The 23,633-nt window shown below is 39.8% G+C and overlaps 1 protein-coding gene across 1 annotated transcript in view; it reads left to right on the forward strand.

Annotated features, from left to right (window-relative positions):
* Positions 1-23,633, forward strand: part of SH3D19 (SH3 domain containing 19) — a 78,828-nt gene that overhangs the window by 36,735 nt on the left and 18,460 nt on the right. The window contains 6 exon segments of the mRNA XM_082759242.1: positions 98-138; positions 7,314-7,356; positions 8,585-8,732; positions 9,007-9,208; positions 9,905-10,900; positions 21,450-21,557. Of these exon segments, the coding sequence (XP_082615368.1) occupies positions 98-138; positions 7,314-7,356; positions 8,585-8,732; positions 9,007-9,208; positions 9,905-10,900; positions 21,450-21,557 (1,538 nt within the window).

The following is a 23,633-nucleotide window of genomic DNA, read 5'->3' on the forward strand; positions in this document are numbered from 1 at the left end:
CAGTACAACGTATAGGGAACATCAGATTGATGTTACATAGTTGTTTCCTCTTTGAGATGTTAACCACTTTGTAATCATTTGTTCTTTCTTCACTAAGCCAAGGACCCTTGTCATCCATAAGAGCAGCAATCAAGAGATGTAAGTCTATTTTTCTTACTTTTTGAGAGTCATAATATTGTAAGATTGCTACATCTTGATTTTTATTAACTGGTTAACTTTTTATGTGAAAAGAAAGCTGCTAGCAATGTCTGTCGTCTTTTTTTTTTTCCTCCTCGTGTTAGACCATCTTTTTGCTTTGCTGGTGGTCTGTTCTTTCTTGACAGTTACTAACATTTTCTTACTTGTACACTAGAGCATTCGTGTGCAGATATGATTGATCCATCTCTGAAGAACATGGGTTATATATGCCCAGTTTTTCTCCATTGACAAAACAGAAGTTCAATTCATTTCAGGAGAATAATTTCAGGAGAAATCCGTAGCACCTTTCCATTTGGGACGGGATTTGTTGCATGCACATGACTCATTTCAAAAATAAATGAATAGTTTGTAATCTTGTATGAAAATACAGTCTTTTTGTCCCTGATTTTTTTTAACTCCTCTTTCTCTTTGCCTGCTCATGATGTTTCCAGATAGAGAATTTCTTCAGCTGCATTCTCTGAAGTACTTCATACTGTTTCTTTTTCTCCCCTTTTCATTTTTATTTCATTGCTGTCCATGATTTCAGTTTGGTACTCTCAAAACAACCTTGAGGATACTGCCACAGGGAGGAAATACATTAGTGTGTATGATTTGTTTCTACTGATTTGTTTCCCTCGATCTATTAGTAAGGGACTCATTAGTATGGATTAGGTTGGAGGTAGTCAAAGAGGATCATGAAAGCTTTATTCAGAGCAAGTCTACATGATGCTGTAGTTAAAATGCAGCACTTCATCTGTGCTATTGCTGCCACAAATAGGATACTGGAAAACAGAGAGCACCAGATCACAGAGGGCCTTTGTCATGGAGTCAGGAATTGATTCAGACTGCCTAAGCTCCAGACCCTCGTCTAATTGATAAACTGTGTAAAAGATCATTAAGCAGTTGATAGATGTATGGTTCTGAAAATACAGTAGCAAGAGATACCTTCTTTTGAGGCTTAGATAAAAAAAAAAAAAACTAAGTTCAAAAATTCTAGTCAAGAAGCCCTGACACATATGCTATATATAATTATACTTAATAATATTAATATGTGAATAACCATGATAAAATATGAATAGTATGTGAATTCTACAGATGATAAGCTAGAAAAAAATCTCCATGCACATATTATAGCATTGTACATGAAACTATGGTTTTATATATATATATATACACATATATATATGCCAGTAGCCACACCTGAAGATGGATCTAACTTAAAAATGGACCCTGAATAATTCCTAACTCTGCTTGCCATTAATCTGGAAAAAGTATGGTATTCTCTGGAAAAATATTTTTCCCAACAGTGCTAGATTTTTTTTTCTTAATCAGAGCTTTGGTGTGCTGTTCACATCTAATTTTCGAGAAACACAACAGGTATCTGCAGGGTTTCAACTTTCCAACCTATGGACAATGCTTAAGCTTACTTTATACTGCTAGGTCTCTTCCTGTCTTGTGGCCAAAGAGGAAGAGGGCTTATTTTCCTTTTGGCCACCCTGACTGCAACTCTGTATAAGAAGATGGTGTTGTTTTTCTTCTGTTGTTTGATAGCTCAGTAGAATCCAGAAAAGTGAGCCCAAGATGCTTGAAGAAAGCAAGCATGTGAAAACGAGATGTTCTCAGCAGTCATTTTTCATCTGAACTCTTCAGGAGTTACCCCTGGGTTTTTAATGATGATCTCAGCTGAGAACACACCTCTAAAGCCAGCTCACAATGAAATCAGGGGAATGATTTTCACGGACACCCGAGACAGCCACATGCCAAAGAAAACAAAAAGGAGCAAGCTAAGTGCTGCAATAGTGATACAAAGGGGAATGGGGCTTTTGCTCGCTTCTCAGCTCTTCCAGAACAGGGGGGCATTAAGGAACGGGCTGCAGAGGCAAGTCTGCTGCCATAAAATATTGGAAGAACCTGTAAACTTGTTCCTCATTCTGTCCTAAGCAAATATGTGGCTGAATGAAGGATGTGTAACAGCTTGTATGCACTTCGAGGCTGTGGCTTGTCATTTGGCAGGTTTGCAGCCGCTTTTGGCTGTGCGTTTTGTTTGTTTTCATTTTTGTTTTGTTTTGCTTGGGGGCTTCCTAGGTTCTTTTGGCTCCCATTTTTTCCTAACCAGACCAATTCCATGACCTCATTCGCTCCCCATCTGCACAAACATTTGGGCTGGCATAATGCAGGGACTGGTGCAGAGGCAGGAACATACAGCCCGAGGAAAGGTGTGGGAAGGGAAGGAGTGAAGTATCTTCATAAATCGCTGCTGTCAAATTTGAGTGAAACTGCAGGCTTTCCCGAAGGGCGTACTTAACACAGATTTTATTCAGCAACAATGCCAGCCTCTCTGGTGCCCAGCAGTTCGGTCAGCTGTGGGAAGGTATTTGATCTCACTGTGGGTGGGGAGAGGAATGCCCATCATGTTCCCCCCCACCCCACCTCCGCCCCAGATAATTTTTGACCAGTTCCCTCACTGAAGTTGTCCAGAGAAGAACTGGAGCCAGGAAGGAGAGGCAGAGAACAGACCTCTGCTAGGGGGGCACGCTCCTTCCCCTGTGCTGCCAGTGGTCTGAGCCCAAGGTGAGCAGGGGCAGGGAGATAAAATGGACAAAAACCGTAGAGAAAGTGCTTAGTTTTACATATATTTACCATTCTGAACTCACTCACTGTGGGGTCATATAAGTGCTAATGTTGGTTCAAGAGAGGGAACAAAAGTCTCTCTTTTGAAGAGGAATTGGGCAGCATCTCTTTTAGCTACATTCAAGCATTAAATCAGCGTAGCTCTAAGGTCAGGCAGCCTGACATTTCTCTGAGGTGCCTGGAAACAGAACTAGAAGAAAAGGAGCAAGACCTCCCCCTTGTGCCAAGAAATATGTTCAGGAGAAAAGCCTCAAGCCTGTTATTTCAGGGATGTGTGAAAATTTCCCAGTAGTTTGAAACTCTGCTTCTACATAACTAGTGTTATCAGATCTTGGATGACATTAGGCTTTTCTGGCTTAGGCTTGAGGATTACCTCATCATTTTAGCACCCCTTGAAGAGTGCATCTCTGCATGCATGCAGCACCCTCACTATTGCAAAGGCCCTAAGTGTGGCCTCTTGCATAGAAGCAGTCTGTCAGCTTTGTTGGTGTATTACTTAGCAGGTAGGGGAAGGAGTGTTTGCTCGCAATTGTGGCTCTCTCTGAGACCGTAAGGAATAACTTTTATCCCCAGGCAGCTATTCAGGGAGAAGAATAACTTCTCAGTCTAATGGTCTGCTTACTTTGTAGTATTGGTGGTAGAAATTTCTAGCCTGGTGTTGGAAAAGCATTGAGGGAAGCTGTATTTTTAAATATTAGCACATTTGCTTGTTGGAGAAAGTAACATTATTACTTTAAAACCCATTGATAACAGTTAATATGAAGGAAAATCGGAAGGATCGTAAAATCATTAAGGTTGGAAAAGACCTCAAAGGTATCAGGTCTCACCGCCCCCCAGCCACCACTATTACCCACCAAACCATGTTTACTGACAGCTGCGGGAAGGGACAATAAATAAAAATCATCAGAAAAATTTGAAGCTTCATTTCACGCAAGGTTTGGGCTATTTGAGGCTATGGTTCCAATCTGTAATGGAAAATGGAACTTGCTTTTTTAAAGCAGTCTGCAGTGACAAAGCTGTTCAGTATTTCATACAGATTTGCTAATGGAAATATACAGATATTATTATGCAGTGTTTCTTTTGTGGAAGCACTCAGTGCGCACAGCAGGAGGCTATCTCTGAGCAGATCCTTGAATGAACTTCATAGTTTCCTCTATATTGCCTAAAAAAGTTGCCTGAAAGACTGTAAATTCTAGCCCAGCTCTTTTCAAAAGACTCAAAAGTGCACGCCAGACTTCAGTTGCCACCAGCTCATCTGTATCATTGCAATTTACGGGTTTGTGGTGTAAGGGCTGTTAGAAAGTGTGCTTATACGGGCATCTTGATCTCAGAGCTTGAAGTGCCTCCAGCCCCATAATCGGAGTGTGTTTCAAACAGAAATGAATTGCCAAGTTCGCTTGAAAAATACAGCCCAGAGAAGGAACTGTAGAGGAAAAACATTCTCAAACGTAAGCATCCAGCACAGGCACTACCCTGCGCAGCCAAAACTATTTAACCAGCTTTACCCACTGATTTGTGTACAGAATGAATCTGTAAGTCACTCATCTGTTCCCTGCTTACAGTATTACCATTAATCCTTTATTCACTTGAAAACTGCTATAATAGGTTAAAAACTGTTTGTTTGTTTTTCTGTGGAAAAACATTTGGATGCCTCATTGACACTCATGGAAATAAACATCTCTAGTGACAATATTATGGGGCGATTTGACATTCTTTCTTTCCCTTGAGACCAATAAAGTTATAAGAAGAAAATGTGTGGATTTTATGTGCTGGGTTTTCCTGTCCCACCCCTTCTTTAACCACTTTGCTTACTTTTTACTTAAAAACCACTAAATATATGCTCCTGAAAATATTAGCACTTCTCACCCAGAGCATTTCTTAGTGTAGAAGTGGAGGTTTCTAGTTGTCAGTATGCAAGTCCACACTGAAATAATTTTTTATTGACTCCCCTAATGGAGGAAATGTGTTTGTTTTTTTTTTTTTTAATCTTAAAGCTGTCATAATTTGAAATCTGAAGGAAAAATTAATAGCACACTTTTTCAAGGCAGTCCGCAAACGGAACGAAGAACAGACTTACAGCATCCAAAGACCACTCCTGCCTTGGAACTCCAATGAATGCGTGAGAGCAGAAGATGCAGTAGGTTTCACCTCTGCTCCTCCTGTGGATTTAAGAGCTCACAAAGTAAAATGCTGGAGGAGTGTGGTTCTAACAAAAATAGGAAAGCAAAAAAAGGGGAGCAAGTGATGGAAGGAGGGATGAATTTTGTTGAGGTCCCTAAAAAATGCTTATCTTAAATGCTTGTGCAGATGATTCCATGAGTGTTCAGGACTTTTGGTTTCAAACAGCAGAATGGACGCGTTTTGAAAACATAAATAATGGTGTAGGTGTTATTCCTTTTTGAAAGGATGTGTTTATTTCTAATAGTGAAGTTATTTTTATGTAAGTAATGTTAATGTGGTGCTTTGAAGTGAGTTTACTTGTTTAGTTGAAATTTTTGTACAAAAATATTTGATGGGTTATGTAGATTTGTATGCCCCACTGTAGTTTTTTTTAGCTTCTCTTTAGAAAGTAAAAAGGTCTTACAGATATTTTTATTTGTTCTAATAACTTTAATAAATAGAATTATGTCTTGGGTCTCATGGGAGAAAATAGTATGTAGTCTTCATCAAGAAAAGGAGAAAGATCGAAGAAATTGACAGGTTTATCAGTTTAGTTTTACATCCCTCATTAATTAGCTTTAATTTCTTTACCATTTCTTTTAATAGCCTTTACCATTTGGGTGTACCCTGAACAGTTATTAAATACATTTACCAAATGAATGCTTCTTCCATCCTCTTTGTAAACCTAAACTTGGAATAGGTTGGTTTTGTTGTTTGGGATTATTTTTGCTTGTTTTTTAGTCTTCCCTTTAATGTGTGGGTAGGATGAATGCTGGGTTAAGATCTGTGAACAGCAAAGTGAAGGTGAAGTGTCAGTTATGTCAGGGATTTCTGTTTTTTACAGAACTGGGTTAGGAGATGTGCAGTTATGGCTGAAACTTTGAGGTGCGCCTCTTACCTTGGTCAGCATGCCTGACCGTACCTCTTTGTTGGAGTTTGTACTGTGGGATCCCAGCTTCTTGCTGGCTGGATCAGCTCCTCAATGTCACCCAGTATTTTTGGAGAGGAAAAAGCACAGACCCAAATAAACCCTGATTTTAAGCTAAATAAAGCATTCAAAATAGATTGGACTTCCCCTCCCCATGTTCCTACAGTGGCACTTTGTTGAGCAATACAGTGGAATTTTCCATATTCAGTTATATTCTTCATGGTTAATTTATGGCAGGGAAAACATCTGAACACCCATTGTTAAAATCAGCGTGGAACTAGAAATAAAATCTGATTTATTTCCGTTTTTTAAGACACTGTATGGTGAATAGACGTTACAGTTGTCCTTTTAAATCTTTGGCACGTGCGCTGTCCTTGTGTGACTAACCCATTTGATCGTGGTTTCTGGCACTCTGGAGCCTTGTTTTTTTCTCCTTCACCCCCTCTTCCTCTTCTGTAACCCCTTCTTTTTTTCCTCTAGCACTCATGAATAGTGCACATCAAAAATGCCCCGTGGAAGAGGTATGTCTGACACACAACTCTGCAATTCTTAAATCAAGTGCGCTTTGCTGATTTCAGATTCCAGCTCTGAGCCTTTGGCACAGGAACAGCACAATCGTCAGCTTCTGCACAATAAGTCTCTACCGTTTCCTAAATTGTCCTTGCTATGCCGAAATCTGTCCCTCAGATAATTTTCTTTGCCCTTAGAAGAGATCAAAATGAAAACATAATGTGGCCATTGAAAAAATCATTTGAATATAAATATGGCAAAAAGAAAAACTAAGGGGTCAGGATTCACTTATTTTGCCTAACTTAAAGCACTTTTTTTTTTTTTAATGTTGCTAACCTTTAATGCACAAGAGATTAAACTTTAGGAAACTTTTTTTTTTTTTCCTTTTATATAAAGGAGGGTGAAATACTTTCTTAGATTTTGTGCCTTAGTATTCTTCCTTCTTTAAAACTAACAAAAAAATAATTTAATAAAAGAGATAAAAGAACACATCTCAGAAATGAGCCATCAAAAACAAAGCCAGATATGCTTAACACTTCTCTGTTTTATTCATGGATTGTTTAAGCTAAAGAAAAACAAATTTCAGCTCTAGGGTTGCAATGCAGGAGGCAGGAACATAGGCAAGGAAGAAGGATGGTCTCTCCTGATGGTAGCTAGAACACAGAATGACTTAAACTGATGATGAAACCGTGTCCTAAACCTTTTTAAAACCTTCCCCTCGTATTTAATACAAATAATCTTTTTCAAAACCTTGGCCAGTCTTAAAATCTGGAGTATATGATCAGATGCTGTGTGCTCTCTGTCTCGTTTGTGGTGGCTTGGTATGGGCTATGCTGTTACCCTCATCTTACCGCTGTGGTGGTACATTTTAACTTCTTCAAAACTTCTGTTTCTTTTGTTTAAATAGCTTCTCGGACTTCTAGCCATAGTGAACAGCAGAGGGATAGAAGGTAAGATGCAGTTATTTATTTTGCATTTAGATGTTTCTCTAAAACTTGTTCGATTGTGTCTTATTACTTTCTACATCGTTCTTTTTTTTTTCTTTTTTTTTTTTTTTCCCCTCATCCTTTTTGTGTTTAAAAATAAATTATACTTGGAGTAAAATAAAAATACTGTGATGCTTAAGCACAGGGTGGACTAAGAGTTTGCGTTTTCTGGTCGAGTGCTGTTTGTGTCCTCAGAAAAGGAATGCAACCAGCCAACAAACCTGTGTAGAACTGTTTCACTTTCCTGACATCTATTTACAGGATCACTTCACAATGAAAATAAGCACACTTTCAGGTCTCATTCCATTTTCTCAAAAGATTTGAGAAAGGAGGTCACCAACCTGAATAGCTGGTGAACTGAGTCTGCTGTTACTTCAGGTGTGAAGGAACTGCATCCCCCCTGTTTAAGTTTTTTTACGATCATTTTAGAAGTTATGTTTCTGCAGTTTTTCTGATAGCAGACCGAGGCTTCTGTAGCAGATGCTTCATCTACTCACAAAGCTCACTTCTCAAAATGCATCTTATGCAGGATTCTAGATTAATCAGCAGTGGCTTGGGGGCTGTAGCTGGGAAACAGAGGCTCTCGCTGCAGCTTATCCTCTAAAGCAGTTGGTACAGTAATAAAACAGCGGCAGTACCTAGAGGTCCTAAAACCCATGGCAATCCCTGTTATGCTAGATGCTCTAAGCAAATAGGCCCTGTCCCAAAGGCCTTATGAAGTGGGCTCTGGCTTTCCTGTAGCACAGTGGGAGGCTTCTCCAGAAGTCTTTGGGGCAGACAATCTTTCAGGTAGCCAGCCAGAAGCAGATTTGACTATCCCACTGTTTTCGCATTGCAGCAGGCTAAAGGCACATGCATGATTAGTTCTCATTATCCTGTGAAGACTAGGACTACTTCCATCTAATTGAGTTACACTTGTATTTAAGTACTTTAAGCATGTAAATTATTTCACTGAAGCCAATAAACCTACTTTTTGGCTTAGTCATTTAATTAGGTGCTTTGAATGGAAGCCTAAGTGCTTGTTAGAAAGGTCAGGTAAGTTGCTTCAAAATCGCAGAAAGATATCTTTGGTTAAATCAAAAAGACTTGAGCTGTTTTGATTTTCCATGCTGAGAAAACCTTGGTCTTTTACATTTAAAGAAACTATTCTAAAACATTTTAGATAATTATTCTCATTTGCCTTCGTCTCTAGGCGTCCTGAAATTACAATAGTTGCTGCTGAACCCCTCCGGCCGTCCTCCTGGTTTCCAGGTGCAAGCCCTGTCGCTCCTCAGGGATTAGGATTCCCTTCTTCTTCGTCTCATGCTCACTGGAGGACAAATGAGCTTATTCCAGCTGAGGTGAGCATGGATTTACATGAGGTGTGTTTGAATTATAAGGGTAAATGAAAAAAAAGGTAAGAAGAGAGAAACAGTATTATCACTAGGAGTTTTTACTTGCTTAGGCTTTCATGACAGTGAATAATAAAAGATAGTGCTCTTTTCTTCTGCATATATTAATTTAGTATTTTTAAAATTACATGTATATATATATTTTTATTTTTTTTTTTTGCTTTTTGTTTTTTAAGGATCACATCTGGACATACATTACTATTTCTCTCTCTTTGTCTTGTAGCTTCCACCGTCTTATGAGCAGGTGATAAAAGAAATTAATCAAGTGCAAGTCAATACAACAAATAACAATAATGCTGCTGCTTCTAGACATACCACTACTTCTGCAACACAAACTGACTTTCCAGAGGAACTAATCAGCCGTTTGCCAGCAAGTAATGTAAAAAACAGTGTGCCTGCACACTGGGAATCTGCAAGCTATCCAGGTGAGATTTTTGGATTTCTCATTCATAAAAATCTTAGGCTGTTTCTTGAAGATGTTCTTCGTTATTGATCTGTGCAGCAGTTAACATGAATAACAGTTACTTTTCTGGGAGTGATTGATGCTGCAAATTCCTGCAAAGCTGCTCTCTTCTGAAGTACTATTGCATTCACGTTTAGACTACAATTAAAACTTCTTCTGCAAGGAAGATGAGTAGTATCATATGTCTTTATGACTTTACAATAAAAACCTTTAATGTTTTCCTCAATTCAGCCATAAGGGCAATTGCTTTGGGGCTAGTAGAGCTCAGATGTCCAATTGGAGTAACAGCAGTTACACATTCAGGCTGAAAAGTAACTGGCTGAATGTGCAATGCTCAGATGAGGAAATCACTGTGCTATTCCTTGGTCAAAACGTTGCTTGCATACCCTTCCTGCTGCAAGCTAAGAGGTTTTGAACTCATAGCATGCAGATGCCGTATGTTTTAGCAATCTTCAGCTTCTTCCTGGAGTTCATATATTTTTTTAATTTTTTTTTTTTTTTTTTTTTTTTTTTTTTTTTTAGAAAGAGAATTGCAGTTTCACACACAGCACTAAGTTCTGAACAAAAATCATTGTTTCACACCCTAATGATGATAAAAACTAATATAAATCAAGTGTTCTAGAATAGATAACTGAAACCCTTTCTTTTCTTTTTGTAGGGCAAAGTCCTCTGAAACCTCCTAGGCCTTCTGCATCTCTTCTGAATAGGTCTTCAGAAAATGAGACTTCCTTAATAGGTTTTGATGCTTCTGAAGGTCAGAAGCACCAAGAAAATCCCAATGCTGTGATATGTCCTGTGCCAAAGCCAAGATCAAGAACCAATCTCAGACCTGTGGTCAAAAATACTGAAAGTCAGATAAGAGACAATGGGGAAGAAGTGAACCAGTCTAACACAAAGAGACAGCAACCTTCAGCTGAGCAGTCGTCTGTGTTAGATGATAGCTTACTAGACAATCATTTGGCAGTGGACAGCATGAGTACAGGGAAGAGCCAAAATAGTATTGTTTCAAGGATCAAAGTTTTTGAAACCCAAGGAACTAATGATACCTCAGGATTAGCAAAGAAACCAGAAATTGCGCCTCGTTCATTCGCCCCAAGACCTGTACCTGCAAAGAAGCCAGTAGTTGCTCCAAAGCCAGGGCTAAGCAGAGTTTCGGGAGATTGGGATGCATGGACAGAAAGCAAATCAACACCTTCTTCCAAGGAATTGCAGCTTCAACCTGAAGCAGTTGGGAACAGTGTTGCAACCAAACCTGAACTGCCAAAGAAACCAAAACCGGGCCTTGTAAAAAGTAGTAGTAGTGATTTTCTTGATACAAAGAGTGGATCGGTTGCAGAGAACTACAACGGACAAAAGAAATATCCTGTTCCTGCTCCAAGGCCTCTCATTCCTAAAAAGTCACCTAGTGCAGAAAATCCTGCCTTTTCTTTGGCCACGCTAAAACCAATTGCTGCACCCCCACGGGCTCCTGTATCTGCCCAAGAAAAAGTTTCCAAGTCTCTGGGGGAATTGTCACCTGCAGCCAACTCCTCAGCACCCACTTTGCAAAGTAAACTAGATGTGGAAGGAGATCTGATCAGTTTTGATGATGACGTTTTGCCCTTGAGTCCACCTTGTGTCGTTAAAGATAGCATCAGTTGTGAAGCAGCAGCAGGTAAGAAGAAAAAGTTTTAAACTGTCCCTGTGGTTACTGTTTGCAGGTGTCTGTTCCTGTGTGAATTGTGCCTTACCTATTCTGCCTGCCTTGACAGGGTCTATATGTGCATGAAATTCTTTGTTTTCCATTATGTCCAGAACACTATGAAATTACATGAGTTTTGGGACTTGGAAGGTTTTCGGGCTGTATAAATCTCAGAGGTTGCCTGCTGGATTTATTACACAATTACTAAAATAATGATAAAAGACTTCATGTTACACACCAGATGTTCCCTCCAGAATGTATCACAATTCTCTCTCAGAAACTTGGGACATCTTATCTCTTGCCATCTAATCTGCCTAATTTATTAGAATGCCTGAAGCTCTGCAGTGGAAGTCTCCTGAGCATAGGATGTTTGTAGGTATTGTTCCATTAGGTCATCTAGAGAAGCAGCAATGTTTATTATTTAGGGAGAATGGTGATCAAACACACTGGAATACTCTGTTTCACCAGTGGCTATTTATTTTCTCTCTCCTGTCTATTGTGTTGTCACGCAACTATATACTTGTTATGCAACTTCAGATTTTTTTGAAAAATTAAAAAAGTTATTTTGTACGGGTGGATTAATTACTACAACTACATCTCTCTCATAAACTTAGTTTGATTCCATCAAACAAGAGGCCGGTTAAGGCCGTTTTATAAAACTATGGTTTAGGTAGCTTAAGACACAAGTGGGTGTTCAGCTGTCACTGAATTTAACAGCAATGGGGTTTTCCCTCCTAGTATTCGAGTATATCAGATTTAGCACACCAACCTCTTTGCAATCCAGGGAGAGCTCTGCTTTAAAACAGATGGCGTGTCATACAAAATGCATGTTTCAAAAACTATGATTTTTAAATCCCCCCCCCTTTTTTTTTTTAACCTCATTTATCATTAAACATCTCATCACTCTGCAAAGAGACACCCAAATAGTGTGTAGTTGTCAGAGTAAATCAATATTAATGATTGTTAGCAAGTGTGATTTCTTTACAGGTAGTGGATTATATTGTTAGCTGAAGTTCTGACTTGTTATCACTTCCATTTTACGTTGGCATAAAAAGCCCAAGGCAGATGTAGGAAGTCCCTTAAAGCTGTAAACTGTTCAGGTCAACATGTACAGACATACAAACCTCAGAGCAGCTTATGAAAGCAGTGAAATAAGGCAACAGAAGGTCCTGCAGGAGAGGTGATTAACTCTACAGGGATCCGCTTCTTTTTTCTTGGACTGATGGGCTCCAGGAGCACTGCAGAGACTGTAGCAAATCTAGAAGGAAGGAAAAGTACCAGGTAAGAGGAGAGGAGTTTTGAAGTGTGTGACTGACGGTACCTAGCTGGGAACAGAGTTCAGATCATCAGGTCTGGAGACTGCAATTGTACAACAGCCACTGTGTATGTGGTGGTTTTAGAAGAAAGTTAGAAGCAGTAGCGATGATTCTTGGTTTCTGTGCATTTGAGGGAAAACTTGTAGTTTCAGCCTTTTGATGATTAGATGCAATAAACAAAGGGAAAATGTAACTTCCAACTAGAAGGCAGCGATGAAAGAGAATTCTTACATTTTGAAAGTGAATAAAAAGGAAAGTGATGTTTTGGCTGTGTGCCCTAAGAGTCTGCCTTTCCCCCACCCTGAAAAAATATATAATGATAATTCTGTTAAATCAAAAGTTCAGTCATCCCAAAGAAAGAAAAAATCAGCTTTCATGTTGAAACTATCATCTGAATAACACTTCTGTTAACCATAAGAATGGAAAGTATTTTCTTCTTAATTTAATCAAGAATAACACCTAGGATTCCAGAAAGGTTACTGATTTCTGGAGTCTATGATTTTATTCATTTAATAAAATGGCATTTTCGCTGCAACACCTTCATATGTAGATAAGAAAAAAAGGCCTGACAGCATTATCACTTTATTACTCTGTAAAATTAGGAATCCTTCCAGATTTTTGCAGGCATTTGTGAGCTGAAGATCATACGCTATACCCTTGATTACTAATGCCATGCTAAGTCTTGACAAAGCATCTACAAGAACAACACTGGCTTTCTGAAAAATGAGGCAACGCAGAGCACTAACACTAGCTATTTCTCATGTTCCCATAGGAACAGCTTAGGATTTGCAAGATGAATCCACAGTAAAATGTTTTGTAAAGGCAGGACGAGAAGCTGTAATCCTGCTCCCAATTCCCCAGACCTTTGTATTTCTTACATATTTGTCATTGTCATTACTTAGCAAAATGACAGCGCTCTCCTTGTTGTTATGGCAACCCTAGAAAAGGAGAAAGGCTTTTATGCAGTGGTGGTTGAAACTAAGCACCAACAGATTTTTGTCAAAGAGCAGTTTTGCATCACAGATTAGAATGTTCATAATTTTTTTTTTCTGATACAGCACAAATGCATCTGGGACTTAGACTAATGTAAATAGATTTGGACAGAGATTTGAAAGGAAGAAGGTGAAGCATTCTGTTGATGTTGGGAAAGGTGCAGAAGTTGAGGGGAACATCTGGATGAAAAGGTGAAACACAAGCAAAACCAAATGGTTCTTCTAGTGCGCATTGAGATACAGGGTACCTGTATCAAGATCACTTTCAAAGCTTTCAGCACCCACTGTGCCAATTGAAGTCTGACGGAGGCTTGACAGCTAGGAGATTCAGAGGTAAACCATGGCAGAACCTTGCATCCAGCTCATGTCTCTGCTGCTGGCCCAAGGGAAGTGGCAGGAAGAAACAGTCAAGAATGACAAATCTGTGGAACAGTTCCTTTCATCAACAGCCAGAATTGATGCCAGTTTTAAGTGCCCGCATAATTTTGCACTCAAAGGCTAGAGATAATGTTCAAAGGCGTTTGTATCCTAATGAAATTGCTCCTGCTCAAGCCAGTCACTTAGAATGTGAAGGCGTCTACTTGGGACCATAAATCTTGACATGTTAATGCTTTGATGACAGTTGTGATATTTTGAATCATAAAGGATATTTTTACACTTCAGCTATAGCCGGTAACTGGGATTTGTGCGGTTCCATAAGGTTACGAGTTTCACTAATGTGTCAGGAGGAATCGTTTCTGGGTATTCCATATTTAAAAAGGCTAAGAAATGAAATCCTAGTATGAGCTGAGCTGGGTAGAAGTTCCGTGGCTTCAGTGGATCCATGATTTCACCTGTAACTCCCATCAGCTGCTGTGTTAAAGCATGTAGTGGGCCTGCTTGTTCAAGTCCTGAGATGGAAAATAAGGTAACATTCAAAATATGTGCATTTAAAGCACATATTTAAATTAAAACCTGGAGGTGATTTTGCTACAATATTTTAATTCTTTCTTATGTGTAGGGAGTTCTTCTTTTCCCCTTGCCTTCTTTCTCCAAGACATCATATAGTTCACTGATCGCTCTATTCCTGATGTACCAGAATTTAATTTAAACCAAATATTTTGAAAAGTAATTCAGAGAGTGTCTGTCCTTACGAGGAGGCAGTTTTCTGTTTTATTTTCCTCATATTAATGTACTTCAATTCTAACAGTAATGCAACGGATGCATTTCTTATTTCTTTTATTTAGTTACTTACTTCCTCACAGTATAAAAGTTCAATTCTGCCTGTATGGGCAGAAAAATGACCAAACCAGTGATTACTGTCTATTTATATATGTTGTTCCTTCTTGTGGCATGAATGGTGGCATCTGTGTGATATTGTGGCCGATTCAGAAAAACTGCTGCTTGAGTAACTCCAACTTTGTCTTCTGTGGGGATATTGCCCAGCTGCTTGTTTTTAATTGCTTCCTCAGGAAGGAACAGGAGAAAAAAAAAAAAAAGACCTAAAATGTTTATAACTGGTAGATTACTCCAGACCTATCTTCAAAATAATGCAGTTTTTCTCATTACTCTGCTGTGTTACTCCTGATGACTCTTGTTGTGGTTATTTTAAATTACCTGTCTCCTTTTGGACTCGCTGCCCAAGGTACCATCCCCAGAGCAGAGTGAGCTGCCTCATCCATTTCCATTTGGCTTGAGCCCCTGACAAAGCGAGGTTTACCTGAAGGTGTTCTGCTGGGACTGGAGTAGCTGGAGGCCTGTGCTGTGCCCTCTTGGTTTTGCTGCGGCGTTGGCCATCTCCAACACAAGTGGTAGCAAGCATCCATTGCCTCTTCGGGCCCTGCAGATGTTTGCGTAGTGAACTTAAGCTGGACCCCCAAGGAGCTTGTAGGTGGCTCCGCTCTTACCGCAGGAGAAGGCCTTATAGCCAATTCAGGAAACCAGTACAAATTTTAAATCATAGCCTCCTAATAGGTGATGAACCCTTTGGGTTGTAAAACTCAAACAAATTCACTTTTGAGTTCCATGTCGATACATGTTAAGTGGTAGCTTGCAAGTAATAATGTTCTTAATGATAACCTTCTTTAATGATTAAATTTTATAACACTTAAAATGCAGACATCTTTTGATCAGGAAGGTTGTCAAAAAACAACAAAATGCTTACTTAAAAGAAGCATTTATAAACAACACAGTATTTTTTTCCTTCACTGAAAGCATGCAAAATTATTCTGAGAGGCTAGACAAATATTTTAAACAACATCATACATTCCTTTGTCCTCCAAATTTTCATTAAAAAGATTTTGTATGCCCTACTTTCTTCCACTATGGATCCTCTGCTCTGGAGATTTCCAGCTTGCTTGTTTGTGGGCACTTGAGTCTCTTACCAATGAGCGAGCATTACTATTGTTAGGCAAGAACGGGTGAAGCTGTGTTTCTTAACCTCTGGGGGTAATCTTGGGTTTTGGTTTTGTCGCCCACTGTATGACCAAACACCCTCCAGCATCAGATTTTTGAAGTTAGACCAGGTTGTGCAGCCAATTTTAGCAACGTCACCTCATAGCTGACCTCTTCCAGGCAGGAGGTTGGATTAGAGACCTCCTGAAGGCTCTTGCAACTTCACCTACCCTCTTCTTACCCTACCGAAATAGATTCAATAGTCCCCACACTCTTATGTTGTAACTGGTGCTGGTGTTAGCGGGCCTTTTGTGCCAAAGGCAGTGCAATTACCGTCACCTCGAGTGGTTCACTGCTAGCTTGCCCACATTAAACTGTTGTGCTTTTTTGAAGCACACAGGTAGTAAGTGTGGGCATTCACGCAGTTTCAGAGAGAAATGCCACAAACCTGATGATAGCCAAAGCTTGGAAAAGGTCTGTTTATAACTGTCTCTGTGCACTATATAGTGCTGTAGTTTTACACCCTATAAATGCTGGTATTGCCGTTAAGTCTTACAATAGCCCAAGAAATGTTGCTGTTCCACTAGTGGATTTCATTTATTTTTCAGCTTTCTAACGTCTGGATGAGGTATTCCATTGCTGTATTAAAGACATCTTGTGTTTTTAACAAGACTTAATACTAGGTCTTCTATTGCATCTTTTACCAAATTTTAATGATACCTTTTGGACAACATCAAACTCTGCATAATTCTGTGACTTCATGCATTTTGTTGTGCTGATGGCTCCTTCTGCACAATCTGTGTATATCTTATAGACATCATTCATTCTTCATATCAGACTCATTCCTCCAAAGTAACGATTGCTGGCTTCGAGTTGCCTTACCTTTCATCAGATGTCAGATGTCAGCAGTGAACAGAGAGCAATACCTAGTACCTGTGCAAGTGGTTCCCTGTATTTCCTCCGCTCTGAGTAGCAATAAATTTTGCCAGAGAAATTCTTCCCATCCATAAGTCTTTGCACAACACATTTTTGGATTTTACTAATGTGTGAGAAGTTGGAAATTTCTGTTTGGGCATCTGGACCATCTTTCTTTTTCTGGGAGGAAAGAATCCTCAAGAAGAAACTTTTGCAATCATTGCCTACTTGCTCTGGTGGTGTGTGCTTTTGGTACAGCATAAGTAGATGCAGAAATAAAGCTAATGCCTTGGCAAGAATGTTAGAAATACTACTTAGATGTAAAGCTTGTTATGTGTAAGAGGTTTGGAGCCCGCTCAAATACCTGCTGGACTAATTGTGCCTATCAGGTACCTCAAATCTCCCAGGCCTGATGCAGTGTAAATCTGTGAATGAAGCAGGACTACGCAGTCTGCTCATAGCAGCTACTGAAGTAACTGAGCTAGTCATGAAAAGTGACTGTGTAGGCTGGGGAGAAAGAAATCCTAGAACGTTATGATAGCAGGTTTGCTTGTCTCTGCTCCATTTTTAATTTTGAAATGATTTCTGAAGCAATATAAGGTCTACTCCTGAATGCTGCGTTCCTTCTATTTGCATGACCCGGCCTCCTCTCCTACAAGAAATCCAAAGAGCCTGAGTTGCACCTGAGCTTATATTTGTGTTAGGCACAGTGGACATCACAAAGAGCCTACATCTCATTGTCTTTTTTTTTTTTTTTTCCTCATTATTCTTTTTTTTAATTTCCCAGTCTGCTGAAAGACATGGATGTGATCAGATCATGGCAATTTTCTATGCAGAGGGACCTGAAGATTGCATATTTTGAGAAAGGCAGCACAGACTCTGTAATTCTCTCTGGGTCAGAAATACCATTTCGAAGAATAGTGAGCTGGTAATTTCCCTGATGAAAAGAACTGGGAAAAACTGAGGTTGGGAAAATGGCTGATGCCGGCATTCAGTAGAATACATGCTCTGATCTGACTATTTATGTTTGCAGATAGGTTGAAATTCAGAATTTTCAGGAGAGGTCAGACTTTTGGTATTTCCCAGTGTTTCTTAAGCATGGACCCCATTCCTGTTTGGGATGCTATCTGTCAGACCTGCAGTGGATCTCCAGGTATATTACTAAGAGAGGTCTGTTATTGAAAATCTTCCCCAAGTGTGAACTAAATCTGCTTCCACAAAGCCAACAGTGGTTTTGCCAGGCTGGGTTTTAATAAAGCCGTTGTTGGTGGGGGTTGGCCTGTCTTCTTCTCCTGGGAGCCCCTGGTGACCCCGATGATAATTATGTTCCATGTGAAGAGAATGTGTGAGCTTTGCCTGCAGTAGCTTTTTTTTATTTTATTTTAATTAAACATTGGAAGTAGACACAGTTGCATACTACTTCTGTAGTGACAAGTGTTGTAATGTCAGCATCAACACATTTTACACTCTGCTGTTTTTGCGTACTGAGAGTAATTCTTGCAGGACTGACGTTCTTCACAGTAGATGATATTATTCTGTGCTTCCAGCATATCACATCTGATTTGTCTGGAGAGCCCCCTTATTGCTGCTGAGATATCTGTTACCATCTCACTATCTTAAAGACCACCAATACGTGCTTCAGAAAGCTATCCATTTTCCTGTTCACAGGGACGAAAGCGAATGCTTGTTCTGTAACCTGCTGATTTCTGGTTTTAAAAAAGGATGATATATGGAAGTGGGCAAAAAGGTTCTCTCCTAAACTGGTAAAAGAAAGAGATGGTGCATGGCGTATTTGGATACATGACTTTCATTTGCCTTACCAACAAAGCAGCACAGTAATATATGTTATCAAATAAGCCTTTGAAACAGAAGCTCCAGAAAAGTGAGACCCAGAGAAACACAGGCTTTAAGCATCATTGTAAAAGTTTAATAAAAAAGATCAATTGAAGTCTGTTGATATGTGTTATGAAAAATGCCTTGCAGACTAATTTCCTTGAGCTGAGAAGCTTTAAATGAGTATGTTAACAATTCTGTTTTCACACTTCCATGAATTATGCTCAAACGATGCCCGATTGTTGTTAAACAACATAAAAATTTGATATGCTGTCAGTCCCATTGCACAAAGCAGCGCAGCCGTTTACTCAGCCAATTTCTGCTGCAAACCCAGCACTGGGGAATGGAATGACACAAACAAGGTAATGAGTTTTAAGCTAATTATGAGGTGACAACAGTGTAATTGAACATAAGATAATGAGTGGAAAACTAAGGTTTGTAGAACGGTTTTCTCAGCCTCAGGTTGAGAATGACAGAAACTGAGAGTTAAAAATAACTTTGCCCAAATCTAGTGATTTAGAGACTTCAGCCAACTGCTGAATGGTCAGGAAAGCCATCTTGCTTGTGCAAAGCCTTGCACAGAAATGGTTACCAGATGACAACCAGTACTTTTGTGCACTTGTAAATCTCCCAATTTGAAAGAACACAGACCTGTGGTTGTTTGAGGTGTTCAGGGTATTCCCATTTGGTGTTATTCTGTCTGTACTTCTATGAGATGGAGGCTTTGGACAATTATTTCCTCACCATCCATGCAGAGCTTCCTTCCCCTCTGCAGAAGGTTAGCCTGGGAGGTTCCCTACGGCCCTGCTGTGTCCAGGAGCCCGCTACCAGCCCTGCTCACCTTCCCATGGGTACCCTTGGCCTCAAACTTCCCCAGGGACCCTGCTGCCCCTATGGGTGTACCTGTGCTACGGTCACCAGGTAATTGACTGAGAGCGGAGGAAACCCTACCTTGGGCTTTCTTTTTTCAGTGGCACTGAAATCATTCTGAACACCATCATGCAGTTACGACTAGGTAAATCTTTTTGAATGCAATTCAAATTCTAGCAGTGTAGCTAGCAGATGTAGGTGTAAAGAAAGGAAGGAAAATGCTAACTGCAGGCTTGCTCTGAGAGTGGGGTTTTATGTTTGTTGCAACTACCGTACTGCCAGACTGCTCGCACCCCTGGTGTGGTCTGTGTTTTCCAGTCCTCTAGCACATCTCTTGCTCTGGTGCAGCTTTCACTGAGGGGACCTAAACCTTTTACTGACTAGTGCTAACAGTAACTTAACCAGGCTGGCAGGTTCACACTTACCTTCTATATGTACCTGATGTCTATGCCCGAAGCTGTTTACAAGCAGTCTGGCAGAAGGAATCGGTGCACTTTGATTCACGGCTGCAATGCAACATGAAGGTACCTGGCCAGATCTGGGGAGGCTGTAAGTAGCTGGATGTCCTGGCTTTGGGACAGACTGTGACACAAGCCCTGCGCCTCTGTCTGACAGATACACCTACAAAGAGCCTTGGGCCAGGGGCTAGCGGGAGATGAGCATCGGAGCATGCCTGGGCCATGCAGCATGCTGTCCTTGCTGGTGCTAGAGCCTGCCTGAAGCTGTTTGGGGCCTATTCTTAGTGTAAAAATAATAAAAAAGAGCTTAATGTGGTTGATCTTTCCCTCTCGAAAAATGCCAAGGCTTTTTAAATTGAAGGGCTAAAAGCTTTGTAATGAAGTTCATAAGTACTGTATTTCTGGATACTTTAAAATCTGATTTACACTCCCAGACACAGATTGCAAGTGTACTGATAAACTGCATTGGGTTGTATTGTTCCAAATTATCGATAGGAAATCATGACTTCACACTGCATAACTTCTGTTTGCTTGTTGTTGAACATGAAGATAGAGTTTTATCAAATACAGTCTTTTCAGCTTTGTCAGAAAGCGTGGTGGTGGTTTTGGGAAGAGATAAGTTTTTTTTAAAAAGCCCCAAAGAATGTAAAGAGATGCCCAGCATGCTTCCTCTCTGAGACTCTGACACTCCATAAATAACATCTCATTGAGCTACGCATCTAAAAAGGCCACCAGAGGAGATCAAACTCAGTTGTTGGGGCTGTGAATGCATGTCATGGAGAATTTATTGGCCAGAATGCTTCTCCAGTTTCTACCTTACACATTTCTGATGCAGTTAAGCATTGCCATTTTACTGCAGTTTTTAGTAATGCCAGAGAAAAAGGTAGCATCTGTTAACAGCATAGAACAAGTAGAAACGAAGTATTGCTCTTTGACATGGTGTACGTGAGGAAGAACCCTTTGATTTGGATTTTATTTATGTACGAGTATTTTTACAGCTGCCTTCTACATGCACATATGTTCCCATGCCTATTAATACGAGACCAGTGCTTAAGTTTATTAATCATAGAAAACATTGCTCCTGTCTTACTGATGGAATGACTGGACAGGCTTGTAGAGGAATGAGTGATCTAGGCAGGGACACACAGAGCTCAGGGACGCCTCCGAGTCCTTGGTGTGAACCAGTCTCTCCATGACTTCAGGGTTATAATCAGCAAAATGACGCAGAATCTCCAAGGGGATTAGTTATTCTACAGCAAAGACATATTGTAATCGGTAATGGTTAAGTGCTTTCTGCTTTTTTGTTTGTTTCTTTCTGTAGGCATAAAGATAAAACTTCTGTAGAGCTGACCATTTAGCTTTGGCAAGATTTTGCTGATTAAAACTTAGTGGTGAATGTGTTCACAGCACATGAGAGGAACTGTGATGAAAATACATTTCCCCAAAGCCATCCTGATTTTGGGTCCTTATTATCAAGCAATGCGGTTGCTCTTCAGTGGCCTTTGTAATTCCAGAAGGCATCTGTAACATGTTTGTGTTAACTCGACTATGATAGTGGATGTACCTAAAAGATATGTTATTTACAAAGAGCTGACTACTCTATTTGCATCAGCCCAATGTTTGTCCCTGGAAACAGATTTATATATATTTTTATGACTTCCTTGGGTGTGAAATATTAATGTGCTTAAAAATGAATGCTATAACTGGTAAGATTTGTGTTCAGCAAATGCATATTAAATATATTGTGTTTTTTTTCTTCTTCTAGATCCATTCCAGTTCCTCTCCAAAAGTGAACCGGTGAAGGAACAGGCAGCTCAACCAGTGTTAGCACGGAAACCCACTGTTATCCGAATCCCAGCTAAACCCGGGAAATGTAAGTTCTTCTCCCAAATTGTCTGAAAAATCTTTACCAGGAAATAATTTTAATTGGGACTTACTATTTCCAAATCGAGTTGCTGTTAGCTTGCTGTATTAGCTGTCAAAGGAATCCCGCAGTGCAGTTGAACACGACAGATGGCCAGCAGTGGTGGGAGGCAGCAGTGGCTGGCAGTCATGTTCCTCTCTCCCTGTCTCCCATCTACCTTGTCTGGTGCCCTCCTTTGCACTAAGCTTGATTCTCCTCAAACCTTATGGAGCTAATGCGTATCAGGGGGGAAATGGTGGCGGGGAGAGATCTAAATGCTGGCAGAGAAGAGCTGGAGGAGACCCTTGCAGCAGAAGCAAACTTGCTCAGTCAGCTAACCCATACTGCTGAGCTGTACCTTTGGTCAAATTGACTTATGTGCAGACATCAGCTGAGGATATTTTAATGCTGCTCCCAAGCTTCCTGGGAGCAGGGCCTGCACTTGTCAAAGGAACCACATTAGTGTATTAAATTTTGCTTCAGGAGCTTAGTCAGGTTGTAAACATAGTTTTTACAGCTTCCATCAAAATCTGTGGTCATTTAAACTGTAGTGTTTTGGTAGTAATTGAGGGAATAAAAAAGGCATGCGAGCATTCGATTGCAAAGAACTGATTTGTTCTATTTTGTGGCAAGGTCCTCCTGTCTGTAGTTTTCTGATAGTTATCTTATCCCTAATGCCTTCCATCTCTAATCCTTTACAACTTTACAAATTACACTGACAGTATCTCAGAGTGGAAATTTGTCAGAGAGCCACAAGGTCTTTGTGTTGATCTTTTAGTCCTTGAGTACATAGCTGCTGAAGTTTAGCCTTATGTTTTATCCTCAAAACTTACGAAGAGGGATCAGAAAATAGCTCTTGAAACCGATATTTCAGACTCAAGTTGTACTAAATTGTGTAGGTATAGAGCCAAAGATATCCTGGTGGCATTGCTACTAAGACTTTCACTATTCCCTGAGATCCCTTCTCTCTCCACCTAACCCCTCCGGTTTTCTTTTCCTCTGTGTATGTGTGAAATGCAGTGGAAGTGATGAAAAATGCAGAAAAGAATGAAGATAAAGCAATTAGGAAAAGACATTCTGCTAATACATGATCATATATAAAAGCTTTTTTCAGTTAGAAGAATATGTTTACAAACTAATGGAAGAAACCCAACATAATTAATCTCCATAAAGGAGATCTTTCCTTTAAGAAAAAAGACTTTTTTCTTATCTGGAGTCTTTTGAACTTGTAGATAACCAGTCCCTTGCTGCTCTCTAGTGGCAATTGAACTTCCTACAGAGACTGCCAGTCAGAGTGTACTTAATTACAATTTTTAGAGGGGTGTGAAGGACTGCTTTATAAGAGGCTGTGGATGGAAGATTAATGGGATGTGGGGGAACAGAAGCAGGTTCCAAATAAACAGAGTAACCTTTTGGCAGATAGGAACTGCTGTAGAAATGTAAGCTGTTAAAAGCTAAAAATCCCAAGTGCAATTGGGCCAAAGAGTGACAAGGATATAGTAACATTCACCTTGTAAGAGAGCTACATGGTCTCGATACAAGGGGTCTTTTGCCATCCTTTGTCTGTTAGGAACCAGTGCAAAACAAAAAGAAAAAAAACAATAAACTGGAGAAAAACAAAAACAAAAAAATACAGCACTACCAAAAAGAGGGCAGAGCTGTATGTTTAAGAATTTGATCTCCAGTGCTTTAGAAGTTCCTCATTAGCATTTTTGTTGAGCTATGATTAGAAAGGAAGCATTAAACTTCCACTTCAGTTTTTACACTTAGAAATCACTGAAAGTAGCACCTGCTTTCTAGTTGTTGGAGGTTTTTTTTTCTTCCTCTCTTTCCTTTAATTTTAGTTTATAAACAGCAAAGGCAGAGAAGTTAGACCATCTGTGCATATATCAAGATTTGAAATGGCATCAATAAATAAATCTCTCATGTTCTTTGTATATCAGTAAGGTATGTTGAAGAGAAGATATCCCTTGCAATTACGAGCAGGTATTGTTTTTACTTCTCATCGTATTACCTTAGAAGAGTGGATGAACTTCATTAACTTCT

Source organism: Aythya marila (assembly GCF_965140915.1).
Source record: "Aythya marila genome assembly, chromosome: 4".
NCBI classification, from domain to species: Eukaryota; Metazoa; Chordata; class Aves; order Anseriformes; family Anatidae; genus Aythya; species Aythya marila.